This window comes from Phyllostomus discolor, chromosome 7 (assembly GCF_004126475.2).
Source record: "Phyllostomus discolor isolate MPI-MPIP mPhyDis1 chromosome 7, mPhyDis1.pri.v3, whole genome shotgun sequence".
Classification (NCBI taxonomy): Eukaryota; Metazoa; Chordata; class Mammalia; order Chiroptera; family Phyllostomidae; genus Phyllostomus; species Phyllostomus discolor.
The window spans coordinates 41445272-41470887 of NC_040909.2; the positions used below are offsets into that span (position 1 = coordinate 41445272).

Below are 25616 nucleotides of genomic sequence, written 5' to 3' on the forward strand. Positions count from 1 at the left end.
ACAAATTGTGCAACCACCACCATAACCCTAATCTAATTTTAGAACACTTGAGTACCTCCAAATCTTGTGACCATCACCACTTCCCTCCTGAACCCTCCCTCCCTCACCCCACTTCTAGTTTCTGTCTCTGTAGATTTGCCTGTTCTGGACATTTCATAAAAATGGAATCATATATTTTACTTAGCAAAATCATTCCAAAGTTAATCCATGTTGTAGCATGTATCAGTACTTGATTCTTTTTTATGAATAATTTTAATAAATTTGATTAATAATATTCCAATGTATGGATATAGAACATTCTGTTTATCCATTCATCTGTTGATGGACATTTGGGTTGTTTCTACTTTTTGCTATTCTGAATATCGCTGTGAACACTGGTGCACAAGTTTTTCTGTATGGACATGTTTTCATTTCTCTTGGGTAGATATCTACCAGTGGAATTGCTGGGCCATATGGAAACTATTAAACCTTTTATAACTTGAGGATGTGGGAAAAGCAGCTTACCTTTTTACAATCCCAACCACCAAAGCATGAGGGTTCCAATTTCTCCACATCCTTATTAAATTTTTTGTTGTCTGTCTTTTATATTTTAGCCATCCTAGCAGGTACAAAGTGGTATCTCACTGTGGTTTTAATTTACATTTCCTAATGACTAATGCTTACCTTGGGTCAATCACCAATTCAAATGGAGACTGCAGGCGTGAAATCAAGAGATGGCTGAGACTCAGAAGGGAAGCCATGGAAGAATTAGGGACATCACCAAGAGCTAAAATGTGTCATTAGAGACCAAGGCTAAGATTACCCACACCCTCGTATTCCCAATTAGTATGTACAAATGCAAAAGTTGAACAGTGAAAGAGGTTAATATGGAAAAAAAAGAATTCATTTGAAATATGGCATTGGAGGAAAGCTCTATGAATACCCTGCACCACCAGAAAGATGAACAAGTGGGTCCTAGAGCAAATTAAGACTAAAATATTATTGAAGGCAAGATGACAAAACTGAAGCTGTCTTATCCTACTTCAGGCACATTGTGAGAAGGCAGGATTCCTTGGAAAGGACAATAAGGCTGGGGAAAATAGGAGGCAGCAAAAAAAGAGGAAGGCCAAATGTGAGATGGATTGACTCCATAAAAGAAGCCATAGGCCTGAGTCTACAGGAGCTAAGCAGGGCTGTTGAGAACAGGACATTGTGGATGTCACTCATTCATAGAGTTGCCTGGAGTCAAAGCTGACTCAATAGCATTAATACACACAATGACTAATGAAGTTGAGCAAAAAGATTTTTAAAATTTACCATCTCTGGAACTAGTAATAAATTAGTAACAGTGTTTGCCTCTGGGGAGAAGGAATGAGAGACTAAGTTCCACGTGGTTAAAAGGCTTCCTTTCCACCATGAAACCTTTTGTACTGCTTGGATTTCTTGGTCACATGCATCTTATTAACTTTAAAAAGTCAGGCTGTCCAACCCTCTGGGGATTCATGGACACCTGGAATTAATATACAGAGTGGTATGTGTGTATTTATAGCTTGCTGAAGAGAGAAAGTCCATAGCTTTCATCAGATTTCCAGTGAGTCTCTCCAGAAACATATGAGGCCCTAGTCTGGAAATATAAGTATGTCTGAATAACCAGTACCCTATTAGCATTTGTCCTCTACTGCTCAAAGAGCCCTGTTAATGCCCTACTCATAATTGTAAGGTGCTTACCACATGCCAAGTGAATATGACACATACTTTAGTTGGATTCTCACAGCCACCAAAGCTTAAGACAGAGGTGTCAGTACATATTGCTGTCCACCTGAGCTGGAGTCCACCTGGCTTTGTTACATATCAGTACAAGGCTGACCTTGCTGGGGGCTGTAGAATGCTTACACCAGGCAGGATCCACCCCTTGCTCTGACAATAAACCTACGAAAATGGCACTTTTTATTCTCCCTATTATAGAGATGAAGAGACAGAGGGTCAGAGTAACTCCCTGACTTGGCCCAAAATCACACATCTATCAACAGCCAGGATTTACAGCCTGCACCCAGTCCCTTAGCCACCCCGTGATACCCTGGCTCATGGATGCAGAGCAACTGCTCCAAACAACTTCATCTGGACACAAAACTAATTACAAGGTATCTGTTGACTTTATCAATGTCTTTTTATTTTATAAAAATAAAAAGTAAGGGAACATATCACTGTACTAGGGTTATTTAAAACAGGGCACATTAAATATAAAAGAGCATTTGTTTCACAAAAAGATCAGAAACATGACTTTTCAGAAATACGCCCACTGCATAAAAACTAGGTACATGGCAGAAATAGATATTTAATGTCTTTATTTATTTACTTTATAAAACAGGACAAGTGCATTTTTAAAGTACAGTACTTCTGCAGCCATGTCTCATCTGTTCTTCCCAACAGCCCACAGTGGAGAAATGAACAGGTGTTACTTACAAGGAAACTGAGGTCCCACAAATTACATGATTGAATTAATTAGCAGCAGATATAAAATCAGTTCTCCTGTTTTCCAACAGACAAAGCAGAAAACTTACAGACCCCTTTGTCAGGTGTGCGGCATTTATAAAACTTGAGACCTTGAGAAATGTGTCAAGAACTGCTTGGGACACAAGTTAACATCTTTCAGGTCACGGAAGTTTGCTGGTGGTGGTTGACAAATATGACCCAGAGATCTTTACTTGGGAACGTGCCATCAGCATTCAGAATGCTCTGTCAGTTGTCGAGGGTGAGGTCAAGGTAACGGCGTGTGCTGGGGCGGTTAATGTCGTATCCTCCCCAGAACCAGGAAATTGCTCACATCCTGGGCCCATGTTCCAGTATTTCTGCTTCAGTCTCCTGACACCCAGCTCTGATGAACAAATCCCAGAAAGGAAGAGGACATCGTGGATTCTGCTCTCTGAAATCTGAGGCCCCTTCTTCCTTCACTTACTCTGGAAATTGGAAATTTCTCTTCCCCTCAGAGAAGCTGATGTTTGGTTTGTATTTCCCGGGAGATCTTGGTTTCTGCCCTAGACTTTTTTCTTGATTTGACAGTCATCTTTCCAATTGAGGACAAGGGTCTTCAGCTGTGTTCTGGTCATCAGGGTCCAAAAAGCTCAATGCTGTCCAATTTCTCCTCTTTGTAGAGCAAGATATTCTCCATCAGTTTCCTTTTGGCCTCATTGATCTCGATCTTCCATGAAGTCTCTGTAGTTGATATTTAATGCAAAGTTTTTAAAAAAGCAACTTGAACAAAAAGCATGTGGAAATAGGTACTATTATAATTCTTAGAAAGTCAGCCTTGGTCACAGTTTCTCACTTAAATCAGGTTTCTGAATCAGGCCCTGAGTGTAATGAGCATTTTCATCATTTCTGCCTTTGCAGGAAAGCCCTGCCACCTGCCCCCACCTTTCAGAGAAGAGGCAGAGCTCCCATGCTCCTCCCCAAGGAGGCCTGTGAACACTTACACCCTTTCTCCCTCTCTCTTCCACAAGGGAGATGGGGCAGCAGGAATGGTCAGAGCCTGGGACATTCACTGAGTCGCATTGACTAGGGGACAAAGCATTGAGGAAGCCTTCCAAATTTTTATTTCAGAAGGAAGCCTCATACATTTAGTTAGAAAGTATCTTTACAAGCAGCTGGCAAGGATGGGTTCATGCTGTGAAATGAGAATGGAGAAGCAGGCAGGCAGGGACAAACCACACAGGAGGAAGAGTTTTCACTTGGTCATGAAGTGCAATGGGAAGCCACGCAAGGGCTTTAAGCAAGGGGTGACATGAGTTGTTTCTAAAAACTACTCTGGTTGGCCCCTGGCGAAAGGACTGGTAAGGGGCCAGAGTGGATCAGGGAGGATAAAGAAAGGCTGTGCAGTCATCCAGCAAAAGGACTGTAACTTCAGTAAGTTAGGGGAGATGGGTACAATGAACCTGAGAGTTATTTAGGTCAATGGATAGGACTAGATGATGGACAGGACACAGGGGCACTGGAGGGAGAGGAAGGTGTCAAGGATCACTGCCCTAGGTTTTTCTTTGTGCAGTCAGATGTTACAGGAATGGCTGAATAATCAAATGAACATGTGACCGAGGGAGGTGGGAGGAATAAATGGTGAGCTGAGTTAGGGACATATAAATGAGTGTGTATAAGCATTCAGATCTCCACGCACTTACCATCCCGTGAAGGCTCTGGACTGGTACAAGCCTCAGAGGAGGAGTCAGCCTGCATTCCCCTACTGGCCTGCATCCTGCCTTCTCCATCTTCTGTGGGGGCAGGTGAAGCAGCAATCCCAGACTGGGGGGCTGCACTGATGCAGGAGGAAGCATCAAGGCTGGAATTGTCCACATCGTCCGTTTCTTCTGGGGTGTTGGAGGAAGAGCCTGTGCCTTCTGAAAGCCCATCCCAAGGGAGCAACATCTCTTGACCTCTGAGCCGCTCTTCCACAGCAGCCACAGAGCCACGTACCTTGAGGAGGAGACAGATGGGAATACTTACCAAGAATCCTTTCTGAAATAAAAAATCTAACCGGTCTCTCAGGCCTCAGGACAGACAGACACTGAAGAATCCAATGCTTGTTGCTTTTCCCGGAAGAATAGCAACTTTCCCTTGAAAAGAGCTAAACTTGCCCCTATCTCCCCTACGAATAGATGAGATCACATGACCAGGACAGACCAAGACAGACTCTGACCTTAATCACTGGTTTAGGTTGGGCACATGACCCAAGCAGGCCAATCAAAATCCTCTCTGGGATTTTTCCACATAAAGCTTGTTGAGGAAAGATTCCCCTTTTCTTTCCAGTGGCAGAGCCAGACTCCCTACCACACACATTCACAGTAGGTGAAAATGAAGCCCTCACACAGAGTAAAGCAGAGGCAAGCGATGGAGAGTCACAGACACAAACACAAATAGTCACACCTTTGCTGATTGAGGCCCTGGTTCTAGCTGCCCTAGCAATTCCTGCCCTGTCTGCTGTTTGGTTAATTGAGCCAATAAATTCGTTCATTCATTCACGTCCCCCCCCCCATCTCTCTCTGTGTCTTTCTATGTGTGTGTATTTCTAAGAGTTTGCATTGAAGTTTTTATAACTTTCAACTAAAAATGTCTTAAGTAATATAGATACTGTCCTTGAGAGCTTTTCTGTTCAGGGAGATTAGGAAAATTAGAGAAAGGCTGAGAAGGAATGTTTCTTCTTTACACACACACAGGGGATAATACATATATGCCCTCAATAACCCTAACAAATCTCATTTGCTCAGTGCCTTGCAATTTACAAAGCACATTTGATGTGTGATACACGGTGAGTTTTTGTAGATAAATAATTAAAAGGTCAAAGAGGTTAAGTTCCCTGCCTGAGTCCACCCAGCAAAACTGACCACTGAAGCCAGTACTGCTTGTCTTAAAGTCCATGTCTCAGTTGATCTCTCATCTTCCTGGCTTGGTTGTAAAATCCTGGGGCAAGGACCATTCCTCATTCCTCTTTGTAAACCTAAAGTGCTCTATCCCCTTTATTCTACATAGCAAATGCCCCCTCATTCGTCAAGGCCCAATTCAAGTGTCACCTCTTGAGATAAATCTTCAGAGTATCTGCTCAATAAATACTTGCCATGCTAAAACCTACATTCCCTTGTAGCTAGTACAGCCATATAACTAGGTCCTGGCCTATGGGGTATGAGAGAAAGTGATAGGTACATCTCCAAGGCACACCTTTAAAAGGAAGGGGGTATGTCCTCCTCTTCCTTTTAACCCCCTTTCAGGGGCTGGCATGCAGCGGTGATGGCCTGAGCTACTGCAGTCATCTTGGACTCTGAAACAGACGCTACATGGTAAGGACAGCAAAGCAACAATATAGGAGCCTGGGTCCCCAGTACGATGGCACTGATGTATCAGCTCTGAACTGCCTACATTCAAACTGTTAAGCTAGCGAGAATAATCTTCCATCTCATTTACACGACCATATTTTGGAATCTCTTCATTATAGTAGCTTCTTCAAGAGTACTTTAACTAACTCACTGAGCAAAAATAAAATGAAATGAATGAAAGGATAAGTGGTTGAAGGAGAGATCTTTTTAGAACATAAATCAGATTATGTCGGTCCCTGCTGAAAAGCCCTAGTGACTTCCTCTAAATCCTGGCTGTGCTACACAACCCTCTCTTATTGGCTCCTCCTTCCTCTGCAGCCTCATCATAACCGCCTTGCCCCATGTACTTTGTGCACCACTCTGCCCTTCTTCCAGGCCCTTGACTGTGCCGGACTCTCTCTCAGTTCAGGCTATTTGCATGAGCTGTTACTTCTGCTTGGAAGACTCTTCATCAGCTTACTCATCACTTCCTCCAGAAAGCCCTGCTTGGTGGAGCCCCTGACATACACTATCCCCGTGCTCACCACAGTTACTGTGCAATGTCTGCAAAGAGGAACTGGACTCATTCTCTGATATACCCCCGGGGCCCAGCACACAACTGCTAAGTGAATGACTAAACACCATAGCACTAGAGCACAGGAGAATCACCCAGGCCTAGAACAACAAATGACTCAGGTGTCTAGCCCTTGTCACATGATGGTGCAAGACAATGGACATGGGGATGAACCAGGAGTCCAAAGAGCTCTGACAGAAACTCACTCTGTGGCCCCATCTTCTCCTCTCTGTGGGCCTCTACTTCCATGTCTATAAAATGGGAGCCTTGGGCTAGAGCAGTGGTGTTTGATGAAGATTTTTTACAGCCACCACAAACCCTTTCCTCAAATAAAATAGTGAGAACACCATATAGTTATGAGAAGTTAAAGTGGTGTCTGGTGGAAGCCATGGGCGGGGCCTACAGCTACCCACAGTCCCCTTGCTGCCAACAGCAACTCCTGAGATACTTTCTAGGAGCCCCTCTCTGCCAGACACCACTTGAAAATCACTCAGCTAGATTATCTCTAAGAGCCCTGTCAGGCAGTAATTTTGTCCTTAAGACTTAGCAGTGGCCCCCAAATTTATACCTGTTACCATAGAAACCACCATTTCATATCCTGTCCATAAGAAAATGTTTTATCCCCTGTGATGGTTGATTTCTGGGGTGTCTGCCTAGCCCACATGCTAAAGATGCTCCCTTCCTCTAGGACCTGGCCCTTTTTCCTTTCAGAGGTTGACCCCACTGACCCCCAGGTTTATATACTGACCCTACCCCCACTCATCTTACCTGACTAGACAGGGGCGTCAACCTGACCCTAACTAGGACAATCAGGTTCTCTCACTGACATGTTGGAATAGGGACCTGGAGACTTGGTCTCTGGGTAGAGGTAGAACCATAATGTATAAATGAATATGGCCACATCCCCTAACCAAGAAGATGAATAAAAAGAGGAAGTGGGCCTACAGAGAGAAGAGGAGGAATAAGGCACATTCAGAGAAAGCAGCCAGAGTTCTGTTAGCATCCAAGAGTGTAGTCCTGGGCCCCCAGGCCAGCAGCACACTGCCCTCAGACTGCTGAGAGGATTTATCCATATACTGCCCTGTTAGTAGGTTCCAACACCTTCTGCTACTTCCAGACAAATACAGTCCCGGTTAGTGAGATCACATCTCCATGAAGGGATTAACCCTGATAAAGCAGATACAGTGGTTCCTGGGAGGGAGGTCCAGCTGGCCCAGGACAGAGCTCATCACTGGGGAAAGGCTGAGAGTCAAGCTCACCTCGGCCAGGCTGGGGTTCCGCCTCCGCAGGCAGAGGCAGGCGGCTGTGGCCAAAGCCTCTGCGCAGTCTTCCGGCAGCCTCCCTGCTGTTTTCTCCTGGTATTTCTGGCAGATCTCCTTGGCCATCACTTTCTCCGTGCCCATCTTCCTGGAGCAAGGAATTTCCTGGAGGAGTAAATCCTTCTGTGGGGAAAACAGTAAAAATGCCCCTGAGTGAGCTACATGGGTGTGGCATCCAAACACAGCTGCCTGACCCGCCTCCAAGACTGCACCAGAGCTGTAAAAACTTCTTAGAAAACCTACAGGATTTTAAAATCACTGCAAGGACCTGGCTGGTGTGGCTCAGTCAACTGAACACCCGCCAGCAAACCAAAGGGTTGTGGGTTCAATTCCCAGTCAGGGCACATGTCTGGGTTGCAGGCTGGTCCCAGTTCGGGGCACATGAGAGAGAACTGATCAATGTTTCTCTCCCTCTCTTTCTCTTCCCTTCCCCTCACTCTGAAAATAAATAAATAAAATCTTTTTAAAAAATGCAAGGATCGCAGAAACAAGCAAAACAGCCAAGAACTAAAGAATTGCTAAATTCCCTACATGCACAGGGCATTCCACAGTACACTAAAAAATACTGCAAACACAGTGGCTTAATCTTTCTTGGTAGGCCTCAGTTGATTCATCAGAAAAATGGGGATAATAGGACTAACAAAAAGATTAAATGACTTAATGAACCTAAAGCATAAAGTGTAATACTTGACACAAAGTAAACATTCAATAGTCTATTAGTGATAATAATTAATAGTAATAATAACTATCACTCATATAGTACTTACTACATGATAAACAATTACATTAATAAGTTAATCTTATTAACAATTACAGGGACAATTTCTTAAAATATGAAATAAACATTCTAGAAGGTAGGATTCTCGCCCATGAGGGTGGAAATATTACTTTGTACCCCCAGCACCAAGAACAGTGCCTGGCACATAGTAAGTGCCTCACAAATGTTTTCACCAAATTGTACCTACTAACTAATTCTTTGGCTAAGTTTCATCTTTTATGTAACTTTATTGTTTTTAATAGAAGATATTCATTAAATGTAAAAATAAATTATTTTGTTGCTTTATACGGCTTTTCATTCAAATACATTTATAATTTAGAGAAAAAGGTTATCAGAGATTATCAGACATGGCTTGTAATAATTTGTGTCAAAAACAAAACACTCTCTACTCTGCCTCAATTTTCCTATCCAGGAAATGGGTTGTCAGAGGATCCAATAACACATAAACGCCTGACCATGTTAGGAATTGAATGCCTGGAGATTAAAAACCCGTGGCTGGCCCTGGCTGTGCATCTCAGTTGGTTAGAGCATCATCTGGATACACCAAGGTTGACAGTTCGATTCCCGGTCAGGGCACATATAAAAATAAACCAATGCATAAATAAATGGAACAACAAATCGGGCTGAGACTTCCAGACAAGCTGGTGACACAGGTAAACACGGCTTGCCTCCTTGCACAATCACATCAAAATTACAACTAAACTATAGAACAACCATCACTCAGAACCATCAGAAATCAAGTTGAATGGAAGTCTGACAACTATGGAATTAAAGAAACCACAGCCATCCAGACTGGTAGGAGGGGCAGAGGTGCAGAGCAGGCTGGTCCCACATCTATCTACATGAGGTAAATAAAAATTCAAGAGGGATATATCGGGAGCAAAGAGTCCAGCCCCACACCAGGACTCTAGCTCAGGGTTCCAGTGCCAGAAAGATAAATCCCCATAAATTCTGACTGCAAATCCAGTGAAGATTGAGTCAGTGGAAGAAACTTCTAGAGCCCCAAGCAGTTTTTCTTAAAGAACCCACACACGGACTTACTCAGACTCAATCCCTCTGACCTCCAGCACAGGGGTAGCAGCTTGAAAGGCACAATGGCATACAGGGAGGCAATGAAGTATCTGGCATCAAGGCAAGAGCTCAGGGACAGCCTTCTCTCAAACAGAAAGGCAGGCAGAGGCCACTGTCCCTTTTCTGAACCCTCCCCACACAGAGCCACAGAGCTGGCAGGCTGGTGCCATGTCTGAGACTCCATCAACCTGGCTGACACTGTTTGCCCTGTTCTGGAGATCCCCTGAGACTCTGTCCCACCCAACTTACAGGCCCACCCTAGTGACTTTTCCATATAAATGGTTGGTTTTTGTTCATGCATCACAAATTCCTAAATCCTCTCAAAGAGCCAACAGTTGGGCTCAACGAGCTCCCAGTCCCAATACCCCTTGCTAATTGGTCCCAGGTCTGGCACTAGCAGCAACCAGTCTAGAGTCACTGCCTGGCTTCACCTGGGAATCTCCAAGCCCAGTACAAGTAGCAACTGTTTCAGATTGCTTTATAGCTCAGGCAAGGTGGACCCAGGCAGAACACCAGTAGGGGCTGACCTTGGCCTTCACTACCTAGGAAACCCCAGAGCCTGAACACCCAGTGGACAGCTACAGACCACCTTGAAGCACCACCACCCTGTCCCTGTAGAGCTGATCCTCCACAGAGGATGGATGTTGGTGGTCAATGGTCACAGCCAGTCCTTGCAGCTGACTGGCCTAGGTAAATCCCTCCCACTGACCTGCCAACAGCAACCAAAGCTCAACTACGAGAGGTTAATGTACTCATCCCACAAGAAGGGCACACCTCACGTACCCAGCTTCAGTGATAAGGGGAGGTTGTGCCACTGGACCCTACAGGACACTTAATATATTAGGCCACACTACCAAGCAGTTCTACCTAATACATAGAAACAAACCGAGGGAGACTGCCAAAGTGAGCAAAGAAACATGGCCCAAATAAAACAGAGCAAAATTCCAGAAAAAGAACTAAACAAAATGGAGATAAGCAATCTATCAGATGCAGAGTTCAAAACACTGGTTATAAGGATGCTCAAGGAACTTAATGAGGACCTCAACAGCATTAAAAAGATCCAGTCAGAAATGAAGGATACACTAATTAAAATTAAGAAAAATGTACAGGGAAACAACAGTAGAGTGAATGAAGCCAAGAATCAAATCAATGATTTGGTGCATAAGGAAGTAAAACAACCAATCAGAATAACAAGAAGAAAAAAAGAATCCAAAAAAAACAAAGACAGAGTAATCAGCCTCTGAGAGAACTTCAAGTGGTCCAACATTCGCATTATATGGATGTCAGATGGAGAAGAAAACATTAAGAAATTGGAAATCTATTTGAAAAAATAATGAAAGAAAACTTCCCTAATTTGGTGAAGAAAATAGACATGTAAGTGCAGGAAGCACAGAGAGTCCCAAACAAGATGGGTGCAAAAAGGCCCACTCCAAGACACATTATAATTAAACTGCCAAAGGTTAAAGAGAGAATCTTCAGGGACCTACAGCCAAGATTGCTCTACCCAGCAAAGATATCATTTAGAATCGAAGAGCAGATAAAGAGCTTCCCAGACAAGAAAAAACTAAAGGAGTTCATCATCACAAAACCATTGTTATGCAAAATGTTAAAGGGACTTATTTAAGAAAAAGAAGATCAAAACTATGATTAATTAAATGGCAATAAATACATATCTATCAACAATTGAATCTAAAAAACAAACTAAACAAGAACAGAGACAGAATCATGGATACAGAGAGCATTTTGATGGTTGCTATACTGGGAGGAGTGTGTGGGGGAATGGGTAAAGAGGTGAGGGGATTAAGAAGTACAAGTAGGTGGTTACAGAATAGCCATGGGGATGTAAAGTGCAGTACAGGAAATGGAGTAGCCTAAGAACTTAGACACATGACCCATGGACATGAACAATGTTGGTGGGATTGCCTAAGGGGGTGGGGGTGCTGGATGGACAGGGACAAAGGTGGAAATATTGGGACAACTGTAATAGCATAATCAATAAATTATAATTTAAAATTTTTAATTAAAAAAACAAATTGATCTCTCTGTCTCTCAAATCAATGAAAATAAATCAAATAATTAATTAATTAATTTAAAAAATAAGAATCTCTGACAGGTTTTTAAATACCCTTTTCATAATTCTCTCATGTGAGATCTGTCTTTTAAATGTTTATCTCTTTAAACATTACAATGATGTTTGAAGTTGATAAATCAATAAATAATAGAAGCATATTTTTTACAGATGTGGAGGTGACCACCATCTGAAACAAAACCAGAAACGGTCAAAGTATTGGCCTGAAAGAACGATAGATGAAGAAGCTTATCATTTGACTACCCTGATGATGTCATGGATCTCATCTAGCAATAGTCATCAAGACAAGCTAAGAACACTCGGTGGTAGGGTCATGGGGGATCTTAGTAATGGAGGAAACCACCAAGTCCACCCAAATCCGCTGATGAAGCTTAGCACTGAAAGTAGGACAATGTGTTGCATGCCTCCTGTTGTGAGGCTATGAAGTACACAACACCATTTAGGAAGTAGCACTAACCATGAATCTAACCAAGTCTCTGGAGGTGACTGCCTATATATAGGAAACATGCGGAACAAAGAAACAAGAATACCACAAGGACGTAAGCACCAAAATCTGGATGTGAGAGAGTCTACAAGGCAAATGCCCCACTTTCTGCAGAAATGAAATGATATACAGAAAGTAAAGGGGGGAGGGGTGTGGTTAGAGAATAAAAATGTCTTAAGAAATGTAACCAAATCGAATATGGACCTTATTTGTATCCCATTTTAAACAAACCAACTTTTAAAAAGCAATTTTTGAGGTGATTTACCAACTCTAAAAATGAAATGGATATTAAATAATATTAAAAATTTAAGAAAACTATTGTATGGGTGACATAACATAATATTTGGCTTTAAGGTACACACATACAAAGTTTTAGTAGTGCAAAGCAGTAAGAAAAACATGATATTAATAATTAATGGGCCAGATAAATGAATATTCCTTATATGCTTTACTTTTGTGTATGTTTGAAATTGTCCATAATACAAAGGGCTGTTAAGAAGTAACCATTGCTACCTAGGGAGTATTATGCTAAGTGAAATAAGTCAGAGAAAGACAAATACCACATGATTTCACTTATATGTAAAATCTAAAGAACAATATAAACAAACAAAACAGAAACAGACTCACAGGTACAGAGAACAGACTGACAGCTGCCAGAGGGGAGGGGCTGGGGGGTTCGGTGAAGAAGGTAAAGGGGTTGAGAAGTACAGATTAGCACTTACAGAACAGTCAGAGGGGCATAAAGCACAGCACAGGGAATACAGTCAATAATCTTATAATAACTATGTACAGTGCTGGAAATATCAGGGGAACACTTTGCAAAATATATGATTGTCTAACCAATATGCTATACATCTGAAACTAATACATAATAATATTGGATATAAAAATATATACTCTTTAAAAATTATTTATTTATTTGTTTTAGAGAGAGGGGAAAGGAGGGAAAAAGAGAGGGTAAGAAACACTGATATGCCAGAGAGAAACATCAATCAGTTGCCAACTGGGGACTGGCCTGCAACCAGGCACGTGCCCTGACCGGGAATCGAACCAGGGACCCTTCACTTTGTGGGAAGGTGCCCAACCAACTGAGCCACACAGGTCAGGGCAAAATATGTATACTTTTAATTAAATTTTGAAATAAGAAAGAAACCTAAAAAAAGAAAAGAAAGAAGAAAGAGGCCGTCTCTGAAATCCAACAAGTCAGGGCAGGGGAAGAGAGAGGCATGGAGTCACTGCCCAGCGCTGTTAGGTTTTCTAAGCCAAGTATGCAGATTATTTGAATTTATAATGTTAATTAAACAGAAATTATTATTACAAAAGCAATATTATTATTACTAACTTTTTAAAAAGATTTTATTTATTTATTTTTAGAGATAGGGGAAGGGAGGGAGGAAGAGAGGGAAACATCAATGTGTGGTTGCCTCTCAGGTGCCCCCTAATGGGGACCTGGCCCGCAGCCCAGGCATGTACCCAACTGGGAATCGAACCAACAACACTTTGGTTCTCAGGTTGGCACTCAATCCACTGAGCCACACCAGTAAGGGCTATTATTACTAACTTTTTTTTGTTAAAAATTAAAATATAACTAATTAAAGTTTTAGGACAAAAGTTTACTTTTCCCCTCATGTCAACTCTAACTGTTAATAGTTTGGATTACATTATTCTAGACTTTCCCCTACAAAAGTCTATAGCTACAGTCATTTTAGTTATATATAATAATTATTATAATAGCAAGCAATCTCCTAAGAGCTGTGAAAATAAAATTAATAATAATAGCTATCACATATGTGCTTATTATGTTCTTCATCACTGTTCTTTAGCTACTTTACATATTATTTAACCTTCACTAAATCCTATCAGGTAGATACAATTATCTCCAATTTACAAATAGGAAAATAAAAGATACATTTTACTCATTCATCTATTTATTATGAAAGATAGCATTAAATCATACACTGTTCTGAACATGCCTTTTACACTTAGAGATATTTCCCTGTCAGAACATATATATGTCTTTCTCATTATTTTTTTATTTTATTGATTTGAGAGAGAAAGAGAGAAACATTGATTTGATGTTCCATTTACTTATTCATTCATTGGTTGCTTTTTGTATGTGCCCTGACTGGGGATCAAACCCACAACCTTCACATATCAGGACAGCACTCTAACCAACTGAGCTATCTGGTCAGAACCTCTCATTATTTTTTTAATAAGAATATTTATGTCAGCTTTATTCAGAATTGCCAAAACCTGGAAGTAACACAGATGTCCATCAACTAGTGAGTAGATAGATAAATAAACGGTCATATACCCACATAACAGAATACTCCTCAGAAATAAAAGGAACGAACCACTGATGCATGCAACAACGTGGGTGACTCTCTGAAGCACCCCACTGAGTGAAAGAAGCCAAAACAATGGCTTCATATTCTATGATTCCCTGTATATGACACTCAAGAAAATATAAAACTATATGGACAGAGATTAAAACAGGAGTTGCCCAGAGCTGGAAGTGGCAGAGGGGACTGAGTATAAAGGGGCCTGACAGAACTTTCTGGAAGGATGGAAATATTCTATATCTTGATCGTGGTGGTAGTTACATAACTGTCTACATTTATCAAAACTCACACCATTCTGCACACCTCAAAAGTGTGAGTTATACCTCAGACAAATGAATGCATATGACCAGAGACCCACACACAAAGCTACCTAGCAGCTTTATTTGTAATGGTCAAAATCTGAAAATAAGCCAAATGCCTATCAATAGGTAAATGGACAACAAACAGTGGCAGATCCATGCAATGGAACACCACTCAGTGACAAAAGACATGAGCCAATGGCACAAAGAGCATGGCTGTATCTCAGAGTATCTGTCTCTGTTGAGTGGGAACAGCCAGCCAGCCAGCCGAAGAGCACACTCAGCACGACCTCATTTACGTGAACCTTCAGAGAGCCCAAGCTTTTGTGCAGCGACAGGAAGCACATCAGTGGCTGCAGGGACTGGCACGGGCAGGGAGCGGGGTGAGAGGAGGAGGATCGAGAGGTCGTGGCCATGTTCATTATCTTGATTTGCTGACGAGATCATAGATACACACACATGTCAAAATGTATCATGTTTTTATCCTCATTATTTACAAATATTTATAAACTTAAATGCATAAAGTCATTTATAAAGGACTTCATGGTATTCCACTGTGTGAATGATTATATCATAATTTCTTTAACCACCTTCCAATTGAAAGATACTTCACTTGTTTGCAACACTTCACTATCATAAATAAGGCTACAAGCATCCTTGTCCATCTGTCTTTCCTCACTTGTGTGTGTTTCCCTCGTTTCTACTGAACTGAAACTGCTGCGTCAGAGTGTGACACACATTTTAAATTTGGGTGGAAACCACCCAGTTCCCTCTGAAAACACTGTGTCCACGAACACTTCCCCGAGCACAGAGGAGAGGCCTGCGCCCACCCCGCCAGGACCACATGAGTTGTGATCAGCTTTCAACTCTCACGGAATCTTGACGATATGCACAATCTTAACTGTGCATGTGCAACAACAGGAAATGATGAGAGACTATATTTGGGTCTAGAAGAAGAGGAAAAAAACCTAGATTTTTGAATAAATGATATCCTTCACCTTTTTATAAACCATTAACAACAACAACAAAAAACATCTAGCAAATTTCACACAAGTGTCTCGAAACACTCCTCCTGCAATGGTCACCCAGGGAACCCCAGAGCACTACTGAGGATGTGTCTCGAGAAAACTGGCAGGAGACAGGAACTACTCTAAACAACCCAAACTGACCTCTTTGCAGGATCTGGAGCTCGGTGCCCAAAAGGACCAGAGCTCAGGGAGTTCAGTAGAGGGACAAGTTGTAATTTTCTGTGCTTAGGGGAGGCCTTTGGTTCTCCACCCCAAAGCTCAGGAAATGCTTTTGGGGCCCAGTGACGAAAAAGCCAGCTGCTCTGATGGCTTCAACATCAAGTCAGAAAAGGGGCTCCCCTCTCAACTGATGAAGAGGACCAGAGCTTGCACAGAATTTGAAACTCTGCCGAAGACATGGGTTTGAATCCCAGTTTGACTACTGATCTCACTGAGGAACATGAGACAAAGTCTCTTCACCTTGGCCTCAGTTTTCTCATCTGCAAAATGGGGGTGATGACACTACTGAATTCATATGGCTCCTTTGACTGCCATGAGAATTAAACAGTCAGGGGAGTGTCATGGTTGAGAACTCAAGATCTAAAATCCAGAAGACCTGACTCAGAAGTTCAGCTCTGACACTCAGTATAACTGAGCTTTCAGGCAAATCTCAGGGCCTGCTTTCCTCACCTATAGAGGAACACAGTGCCACTATCAATCTCACGAGGATTCTGAGGTTATTGAGAAAACTAATTTATAGAAAGTGCCAAACAGAGTCAAGCCATGTTGTTATATTTTTGAAATCACACTGTATTATATATATGACAGTTCTCTGAAGGTACCAAATATGGAAGTTATTGATTTCATTATAGAAACCTATTTAAAAGGGCTGGAATTAACTTTTGCCAATTTGAGGACAAACAAACCCTATTTGATTGCCTAACATGTAGAGAGAAGAAATTAGTTTTCTCTAAACATTCTAAATCCTATTATCGCAAAAAAGTAATTGTTGGTGGGTAGGTGGGGGTGGGAGATTAAAGCTCCTTTGCACAGATGCAAATCAAACCCCAGACGGAGGCCTCCCTCAGTCGCACCTGTAAAATGGGCACCCTTCTCACCCCTCATAGCTGTGAGGCCCAAATGCACCACCCAGGCAGAAGCGACTGGTTCCCTTACCAGGAAAGCTGGGCTTCGGTCGTTATCCACCGCAGGGATGCCAGTGAGGACCTCAGCTAACACCTGGAGAGAACATGGAATTAGCACAGTTTGAACACCCATGTATAAGGTCAGGAAGGAATTCTGGCTAAGAGAGAAGCTTCTTCTTTTTTCTTTCTTTTTTTTAAGATTTGATTTATTTATTTTCAGACAGAGGGCAAGGGAGGGACAAAGGAAGGAAGAGAAACATCAGTGTGTGGTTGCCTCTCAGGTGCCCCCTAATGGGGACCTGGCCTGCAACCCAGGCATGTGCCCTGACTGGGAATTGAACCAGTGACCCTTTGGTTCACAGGCCGGCATTCAGTCCACCAAGCCACACCAGTCAGGGCAAGAAGCTTCTTCTTGATAACAAAGTCTGACCTCCAGGCCTAGTTCTGCCATTTGCCAGCACAGACTTGTGTCCAAAATCTGAACATGAAGAATATCACACTTCCTCCAACTAAACATGCCTCCCAGCTGCTTGTAGAAGGTTCGACCTAATTGATAGTAAGGCAGGGAGGATGGAAACCAAATGTGTGAGTATTACCATCAATTTTATAAATATATGCATATATATTACATTTATATTTATATGTATTATATAAACTACATGCATATATGGGCATATATACATACAGTGTGGAGCAAAAGTAGGTTCACAGCTGTGAGTACACAAAACACAGAGTTTAGTCTTGTATTATTATTTAATTATTGTATTATTTTCCACATGAACAACTGTAAACCTACTTTTGCCCCACCCTGTATAACACACACACATTATACACACACACATCTATATTTATAAACATACATACATACACACACTATATTTTAAAGATAATTTCACTTAAAAACCCATCAGAAATGGTAAGCAGGAATTGCTACATCGATCTCAGAGAAGAGGAATCCACGTGCGGACAAGAATTCCATGCAGAGAATCTCCGCAACATCTACAGCACGTTTCACTCATATGCCTTTATTGACACTACTTGCTCACTAATTCATCCACTCACAAAAGGAGCACAGACTGAGCCAGTGTAAGCCACCACGGAATGGGCAAACCGTGATGTGTGTCTTAGTGAACAAGGAACCTGCTTTGAATAGGAATTCTCAGCAGAGATGACAGCATGACTGTTAAGGCCTCTCTAGTCAGAGAGGCCTGGGTTCAAATTCTGACTTTGTTCCTTAGACGTGCAGGTGATCTTTGGGCAAGTAACTAAAATGAGCCTGTGCCCTCATCTGGTAAATGGGGACCTAGTGGTAGTGAATAGAAGAGAGTGAGTACTCCATGCTTCATGTCAAATCTCTCTTCCACAGCCTTTCTAGAAGCAACCCATAATAAGTTCCCATTTCCTGCCAAGAAATCCGCAGCTCCAGAGAAAAGGCCCACTGGATTAATAACAGAGTGGCAGTGGCCAGGAGGGGACAGCAGCGGGCACCCCTGCAGCAAGTGGACAGAAGCCCATTGAAAAGGGATTCCCCAGTTAGTTGCACCTGCCAGGAAGGAAGTTAAAAACAAGAGGAAATGAACAAACATTTCCTATGCCTCTTCTACATGGCAGGCTCTGTGCTGTGCCTTTTATGGAGATCATATGGAGCTCACCAAAGCATATATTGTGAAATGCAGTTCAAAATCATACTATTAGTCAATGGCAGGGCTGAGAAAAAGTGTGGGGAGCCAGCGGGCACCGAATGAGTGAGTAACTGAATGATTGCAGGAGGAAGTCAATTGTTACACCAAGAGCTGAGTTAAAAAGTCAACAGTAAACAAAAATCAGGAATGAGGGTATGAAGGTAGGAATAATAAAACAAACCACTATAATACTAATAATCTTGGTATGTACAGGGTACTATGCTAACCAGTTTATGTATATTATCTTATCAATCTCCAAATGAATGTTACCCCCTGTTTTACAGAAAGCAAATCTGAGGCCCAGAGAAAGTAACTGAGCTGGGACCCAAATCCTTGCTCTTGAGCTCTGTACTCCAGTGCCTGGTGGTTTCAGGGGTCAGTCCCACCAGGTCTTAAAGGAGGAGGAGCCTGGGCAAGCCCTGCTGAACTTCAATGAGTCACCCAGTGGAGCTAACGGGGGCAAGGAAACCAGAAGAGCCCACTGGCAGGGAGACAGAAGGAAGTGGAATCAGACACAAGAAGCTGGGCTGAGGGCAGAAAGTGTCTCGGCGGGAGGGCACTCATAGGGAGGTGGACAGAGAGGAGACTGTGGTCAGAGAGGAAGTGCAGAGTTCAAGGCTGAAGAGGAAGAGAGAGGGCAAGGTCCAAAATACAGTTGTTTGCTCTTGGCAGAGGTCAACCAGAGACTGTCACTGGTCTTGGCCAGCCTCTCCCAGACTGGATTCCATGGGACACAGACGCTCACAGATACTGAGAGAACAAGGTTCAATTATCAAATTAACTTGGGAAACAGCACACTGTTTGCCCAGCTGTGGTAAATTCACAATTAACAGAGTAAAGGCTCATTATCATATTAAAGACTCATTATCATATTAAAGGCTCTGATTAATTTTGTGGTAAAGAAATCTCCTTGACTTCACTTAACCCAGATTTGCCAAACCTATTTGTTCACCAAACCTTTAAGCACATCAACCCTAAAGAGATCTCAAGGAATTGATGTTCTGTACAAATGTACCCTGGAGGCTGCCATTTTCAGACCATGAGCTCCTGGGAGAAGGACAGTACTTTAGTTACAGTTGTAGTCTGCACAAATTCCACACACAGTAATGACTGGCAGGGTGGCGGTGAGGGTAAGCAGACCGTAGTGAATGAGTGGGAGGCTGCTGGGGGGCTGGATGAATGGGTGGATGTTGAATGAATGGGTGGATAGATGACTGTAAAGATGGATGGACAGGGGGACAAAACAGATGGATAAACAACAAGGATAAACACTTCTGAACAGAAAATTAAATGGGTAGTGGATGGGAATCAGGGACGTCAGGAGATGACATCTGTAGCCTACTACCATCTGGACTCTCCTGAGTGGCTTGACTTCAAGGGCTGGCCAATTTTTTTCTTTAACAGACTACATCATAAGTATTTTAGGCTTTGTGGACAACAAATCAAGTCCCTGTCACATATTCTTTGTTTTTTTTTTTAATTATGATTATTCAATCTTTTATAAATGTAAACACTATTCTTAGTTATAGGCCATATGAAACAAGCCATGTGCCAGTTTTGGCCTGTGGGCCATAGTTTGCCAGCACCTGTTGTACTTTGATAGAACCCGTCTACCAGCCTCTACTGTAGCCCATTCTTGCAAAGGAGAGGACAAACGAGTTCAGACCCAAGTCTCGGCAAAGAAGGAAACTCTTACTATTCCACAGCTGAAGATGTCCACTCGCTTTGTCAGCTGTCCCACCTTGATGAAATCATCTGGCAGATACGCAGCTGAGGCCTGGAAAAGGTGGGTCTTCATCACAGTGTATTTTGACCTTTTGTTGACAGGACACAGGTGAGCCACTGGGTGAGCCAGCATGGGGGTGAAGTTTTGATCTAGCAAAACATTGGAGCTGCAGAAAAGAAAGTGGAACCTTCTTATTTTGACCTGGACAAAAAGAGGTTGCCATGGAGACCCTTTGGGAAACAACTTAGCAGTGAGCAGTGTCAGCCGCACTAAGTCAGGGTCACTGACAACCCTCAACACGGAGTTTCTGAGCCAGTCCTGAGAGGGAAGCCCACTCCCACCAGCAAATGAGGGTGGAACTAAGATTAATCCTGCTGCCTTAGGAATGGCATTTCGTGTGGCCAAATCCCCACAACCATCCTAATTGTCTATCCCGGCCAACCTCAGCTAGCCAAGCCCATAGGTTGTATCACTCAGTCCCCTCCAAAGGTGTTCGGACCTCCAGCTCTGGCCCAGCTGACTCAAGTCTAAATACCAGCGTCCTTGCCCTGAACAGTTTGGATCCTCAGTTGGTTGGAGCATCATCCCATGGACCTAAGGACTGTGGGTTCGATTCCCAATCCGGGCATATGCCTGAGTTGCAGGTTTGATCCCAAGTCAGAGTACACATAAGAAGGTCAGTGTTTCTCTTTTTTTCTTTCTCTCTCTCTCCCTTCCTCTCTCTAAAAGTGATGAAAAAAAATGCCCTCAGGTGAGGATAAAAAAATAAAAAATAAATAAAAATAAATGCCAGCATCCTTTGACTGAATCCGCCCAGATTGTAGGAAATAAGAGCAATAAAAACATTCTTGAATCTACTCATCTAAACCATGGGAATGAACTCTCAGAAACTATCCCAAAGGTGGGGCTGGGGGAAGGAGACAAAAGACTCAGCTAGATGTATGAAACCATTCAATGAAGAACTAATCTCTAACAGTTTTTTTAAAAGTAGACACCATGCCCTGGCTGGTGTGACTCAGTGAATTAAGCAACAGCCTCTGAACCAAAAGGTCATGGGTTCAATTCCCAGTCAGGGCACATGCCTGGGTTGCAGGCCAGGTTTCTGGTTGGAGGCGTGCAAGAGGCAACCAACTGATGTTTCTCTCCCTCCTTTTCTCCCTCCCGTCCCCTCTCTCTGCAAATAAATAAAATCTATAAAAGTAGACATCAATCCCAATGTCCACTATTAGAAGAAGTGCATAAATTATGGACAACCCTGCAATGGAAGGCTAAGAAGTCACGGAAAATGATGACGTGCAATGTTTACTGTGTTTAAATAAAGGAGGGAAAAGAGAGCATGAACTGGCAGACGTGCTGCCTTAAGGCTGAGACTGAAAAATGAAGGAACCTGAGGAGTCCCGCTGTGAGCCAGGATGACCTCAGTCTTTTCATTTCCTTTCTTGGTGTGTGCAACCAAGTGAGAATCACGGGCGGGGGGGCGGGGGGGGAGCTTCTCCTTGGCAAATGGAAAGAGGACTTTGGGGAAGTGTGGGTTCTATGGTTTTGAGTTCAGATTTTCCAAATTCTCTGGTATCTTCTGGAATTTCTCCCCATGATGAAAGTCCTCAGACAGGGATCTCCTGCTCTTAGATGTCTGGGAGCATGATAACTGGGGTGCACCCTACCCTGCAGGGAGCCTCCATGACCTGAGTTGCTTCACCAACAGGTACATAAGTTGCGGGGGGCAGGTCTACAAGAATACTGTGAGCACAGAGCTCAAAACTCCAGGGACTTGGCAGACATGGCCAGGTGCAGACCAGCTGGCTGGGTGGGAAGTAAAATACATCAGAGGTGTGGGGTGCTTGTTGGGAAAACACCAGCTCAGAAAAACAAATGTGGTGACAGATAGGCAGTTCATGCTGACTGCAATCAGAAACACTGATTTTGGGGGTTGAAAACTGTTTTCAACAAAGAAAGAGACACCCAAGGGAGGCAAGGTGGGCAGAGAAAGGCAAAAAGAAGAGAGACAGGGAGAAGGGAACCATGGAATGTCAGTCTCATCTCTGCAGCCTGAGCCCTTGGCAGGGTCCACCTCTCTCACCTCTTGATGTTGCCGTGGATGATCTCCAAGCTGTGAAGGTACTCCACAGCACGAAGCAGCCCTGAGAAGATGCTGATGCGCTGGGGCCAGGTGAGGGGATGTGAGCCGCCCTAAGAGAAAAGAAAGGGGGAGCAATAGTGATACCTATGTCTTTTAAAGTTCCAATGGCAGGGTCCTAGGCTTCTGTCTCTCCTCCAGCCCCTCCTGTCCTCTGCAACAGGGCTTGACCAGCATGGTTTACTGGCAGGGTACAAGTTTTAACATCAGAATATCTAGGTGTAAATCCCAGTTCAGACATGCACTAGCTGTGTGACTTTGGAAAAGACACTCAATGTCTCTGAGCCTCCCTTTCTTCGATTAAAATGGAAATGTCAATCCCTATGCCTTAGGGTTGTTGTAAGGATTCAAAGAATCCTTATGCTAGTATATCCTTGTACTAGCAGAGTGCCTGTCACACAGTGGGTGCTCAGCAAACAGCAGCTCTTTTTGCCTTCCCCTACGTGCTACCACTGTTGCTCTAAGATTGAATCTCCAGGTTAAAGCACCACTTATTTTTTAAGTCCTGTCTTAGGTCCCACATCCTCTAAGAATTGGCCTTGCTAATCAACTTCTCTAAAACTCTGAAATCTGGAGCCACATGAACCCAGTTTAAACCCTAGCCCTGACACTTGTCAGCTCGGTTCCTTCGGGCAAGTCATTTTGCCTCTCTGTGCCAGAGACTCTCCTCTTTTGGAAAATGAAGAAAACCTGCTGGGTTGTGGCAAGGCCTGGAGAAGACATGTGAAAAGCCCACAGTGTCCTGCACACAGGAAGAGTCCAGCACAGCTAGTGATCATTATTGTTACACCATGAATAACTGCTTTGGTCTCTGCCAAAGGAAGCAATAATTCCATGTGGAATAAATTTTTCTCCTCTGTTTCAAGATTTAATGGGAGGGAGATTTGTTTTAAAAATTGTAATTTTTAAGTAAAACTTAATTCGTAAGTACTACACTCACGTGGTATAATATGCAAAAGGTACAAAAGCATGTGTAGTAAGTTTCCCTCCTGTCCTATACCACAGCTATCTAGTTCCCCTCCCCAAAGGCAGCCAAGGTACTCTTTTCTTGTATCTTTCCAGAGATATATCCATAAATACACAAGCAAATAGGTATATATTAACATACCATTTTTAAATAGAATTTTACCTCTACTTTTCCATACTTTATATCTCTTAATTCTTTTTCCTCTTCTATTGCATTGGCTACCACCTCCAGAAAAATGTTGAATAAAATTAGTGCTATGGGATACTTTAGTTTTTCTCTTGACTTAAATGTAATGCCTCTTGTCAAATAAACGTTTTATAGGGTTTTACCTGAAAATATTTAGCCAGATCTTATCTATCCTGGACTAACTTCTATTAAAGGGCCTTTCTGGATGTCCCCTCCCTCTCTGGGTGTCCCCTCCCTCTCCTGTATGTCCTTAATCCTTGATTCTCTAATAGGGTGCTGCCTGGTCCTGTTCTCTATGACCCAGTCTCTTACCTGACACCGAAGTCTGTCCTGTAAAGAACCATTTGCCATGTAGGGGTAGATCAAGCTGTAAAACTGTTTTCCAGTGCAGAAGCCCAGCAGAGGTAAGATATTGGGGTGGCAGCATCTGTAATCAGGCATTAGTGCAGGAGTGAGGACTCAAACAGAAAGAGTAATCAAAGACTTCTCTGGCCCTGGCTGAGAAGCCATTCCAGTTGGTTGGAATGTCATCCCAATGCACCAAGGTTGTGGATTCTATCCCCAGTCAGGGCACACACAAGAATCAACCAATGAATGCCTAAATAAGTGGAACAGCAAATTGATATTTTTTCTCTCTCTCTCTCAAAATCAATCAATAAAAAATATTTTTTAAAGACTGCTCAAATTCCTCACTTTCTATACTTCTTCTACCCTCTCCATTGCCCTGAGGCCCTAGCACCACAGTAGAAAGATGAAAACTGCCTTCCTTCAAGGAGCTAGCAGTCAAGTTGCTTCAACTTATCCTGCTTCCCTGCTCTGCAGCATTCTGATACCTTAGCCACCCCATCTTCTTGAAGCAGAGGCTTAGAGATTAAGCAACTAGCCCAAGGTTATAACTAGCACTCAGTGAAGTTTTGGACAAGACTTCTTGGACAAGACACTTAACCTCTTTGTGCCTCAGTTTGCCTGTATGTAAAACAATATGGTAATAGCAGCTACATTACAGGGTTCTTGTGAGGACAAAATGAGTTTATACACACAGAGTGCTTAAAACATGCCTGCCACACAGGGACCACTATGTAAGGATTAGTTGTCATCATTATTAAACAGACTATTTTCCAAAGGGAAGGCTTACCTTTGACAAATCTGTTTCTCTGCTTGCAAGAATTTCTCAATTGATCCTGGGCCTGAGCAGGCCGTCTGTGGGAAAAGACACTACAACATTAAAATCCAGCCTCACCATGCAGCCTCCACCCGCTGCTAGAAACCAAGAAGTACTCACCTCTCTGAGCTTCTTGTAGACAAATGGCGTGCCCTGCCTTTGTCCTCTGTAGATGTCAGCAAAGGTCCCCTCACTGATTTTGTAGGTTTGATTGAAGTTATCGGTTGCCTGAACCACGTCCTCCTCGCTCCAGAACATGCTGTCTGTAGCCTGGCTCAGAAGCGTTTCTTGCTTAGGAATGGAGGTGCTGAAATCCTGGGGTTCCAAGAAGAGACAGAGATTACAACAGAGTTAATATGGAAGATGTTGTTCTCCCTACTATATCAGGGATATCTTAGAACACCAGAGCTGAAGGGCTGGAGGGGCTCACCTTATCCAGTGAGGAGGAATGATAAAAAGGACATGACTAGGGCCTGCTCAAATCCCAGCTCTGCCCCTAACTTGCTCTGTGATCTTGGACAAGTTACTTAACCTCTCTGAACTTAATTGCATCAGCAAAAATGAACATGACAATCATACCCTGGAGGGAAATTTTGAAGATTAACTAAAATGTTAGTGTGCCTGACACAAATGGTTGATATTTGCTCTTTGTTTGTTTTTCAGTTTACAAAGGTAAGCACGCCGGAGGCCACAGACCTGAGGTGAAATCACACAGCCGATCAATGGCCAAGCTGGCGTGCCCAGTCCTGCCTGTGGTGTGCATGCTGGGAAGCCGGAACTGAACATAGTTCAGTAACCAGCGCTTCGGAGACCGCTTGTGTGTGCAAGAGCA

At 43.0% G+C, this 25616-nt stretch overlaps 1 protein-coding gene across 2 annotated transcripts in view; it reads right to left on the reverse strand.

The window, feature by feature from the left end:
• Positions 1–2127: 2127 nt before the first annotated feature.
• The window catches only part of IRAK2 (interleukin 1 receptor associated kinase 2), a 60702-nt gene continuing 37213 nt past the window's right edge, over positions 2128–25616 (reverse strand). Inside the window, exons 5-13 of one of the 2 annotated variants that reach the window (XM_028518370.2) lie at positions 24905–25099; positions 24758–24822; positions 23935–24049; positions 22413–22522; positions 20303–20498; positions 16956–17018; positions 7650–7832; positions 4152–4443; positions 2128–3192 (exon numbers count right to left, since the gene is read on the reverse strand). In XM_028518370.2, the coding sequence (XP_028374171.1) occupies positions 3086–3192; positions 4152–4443; positions 7650–7832; positions 16956–17018; positions 20303–20498; positions 22413–22522; positions 23935–24049; positions 24758–24822; positions 24905–25099 (1326 nt within the window). In that variant the 3' untranslated portion in view covers positions 2128–3085. The remainder of the gene's footprint in view (positions 3193–4151; positions 4444–7649; positions 7833–16955; positions 17019–20302; positions 20499–22412; positions 22523–23934; positions 24050–24757; positions 24823–24904; positions 25100–25616) is intronic. The other variant, XM_036030821.1, reaches the window with a different exon arrangement.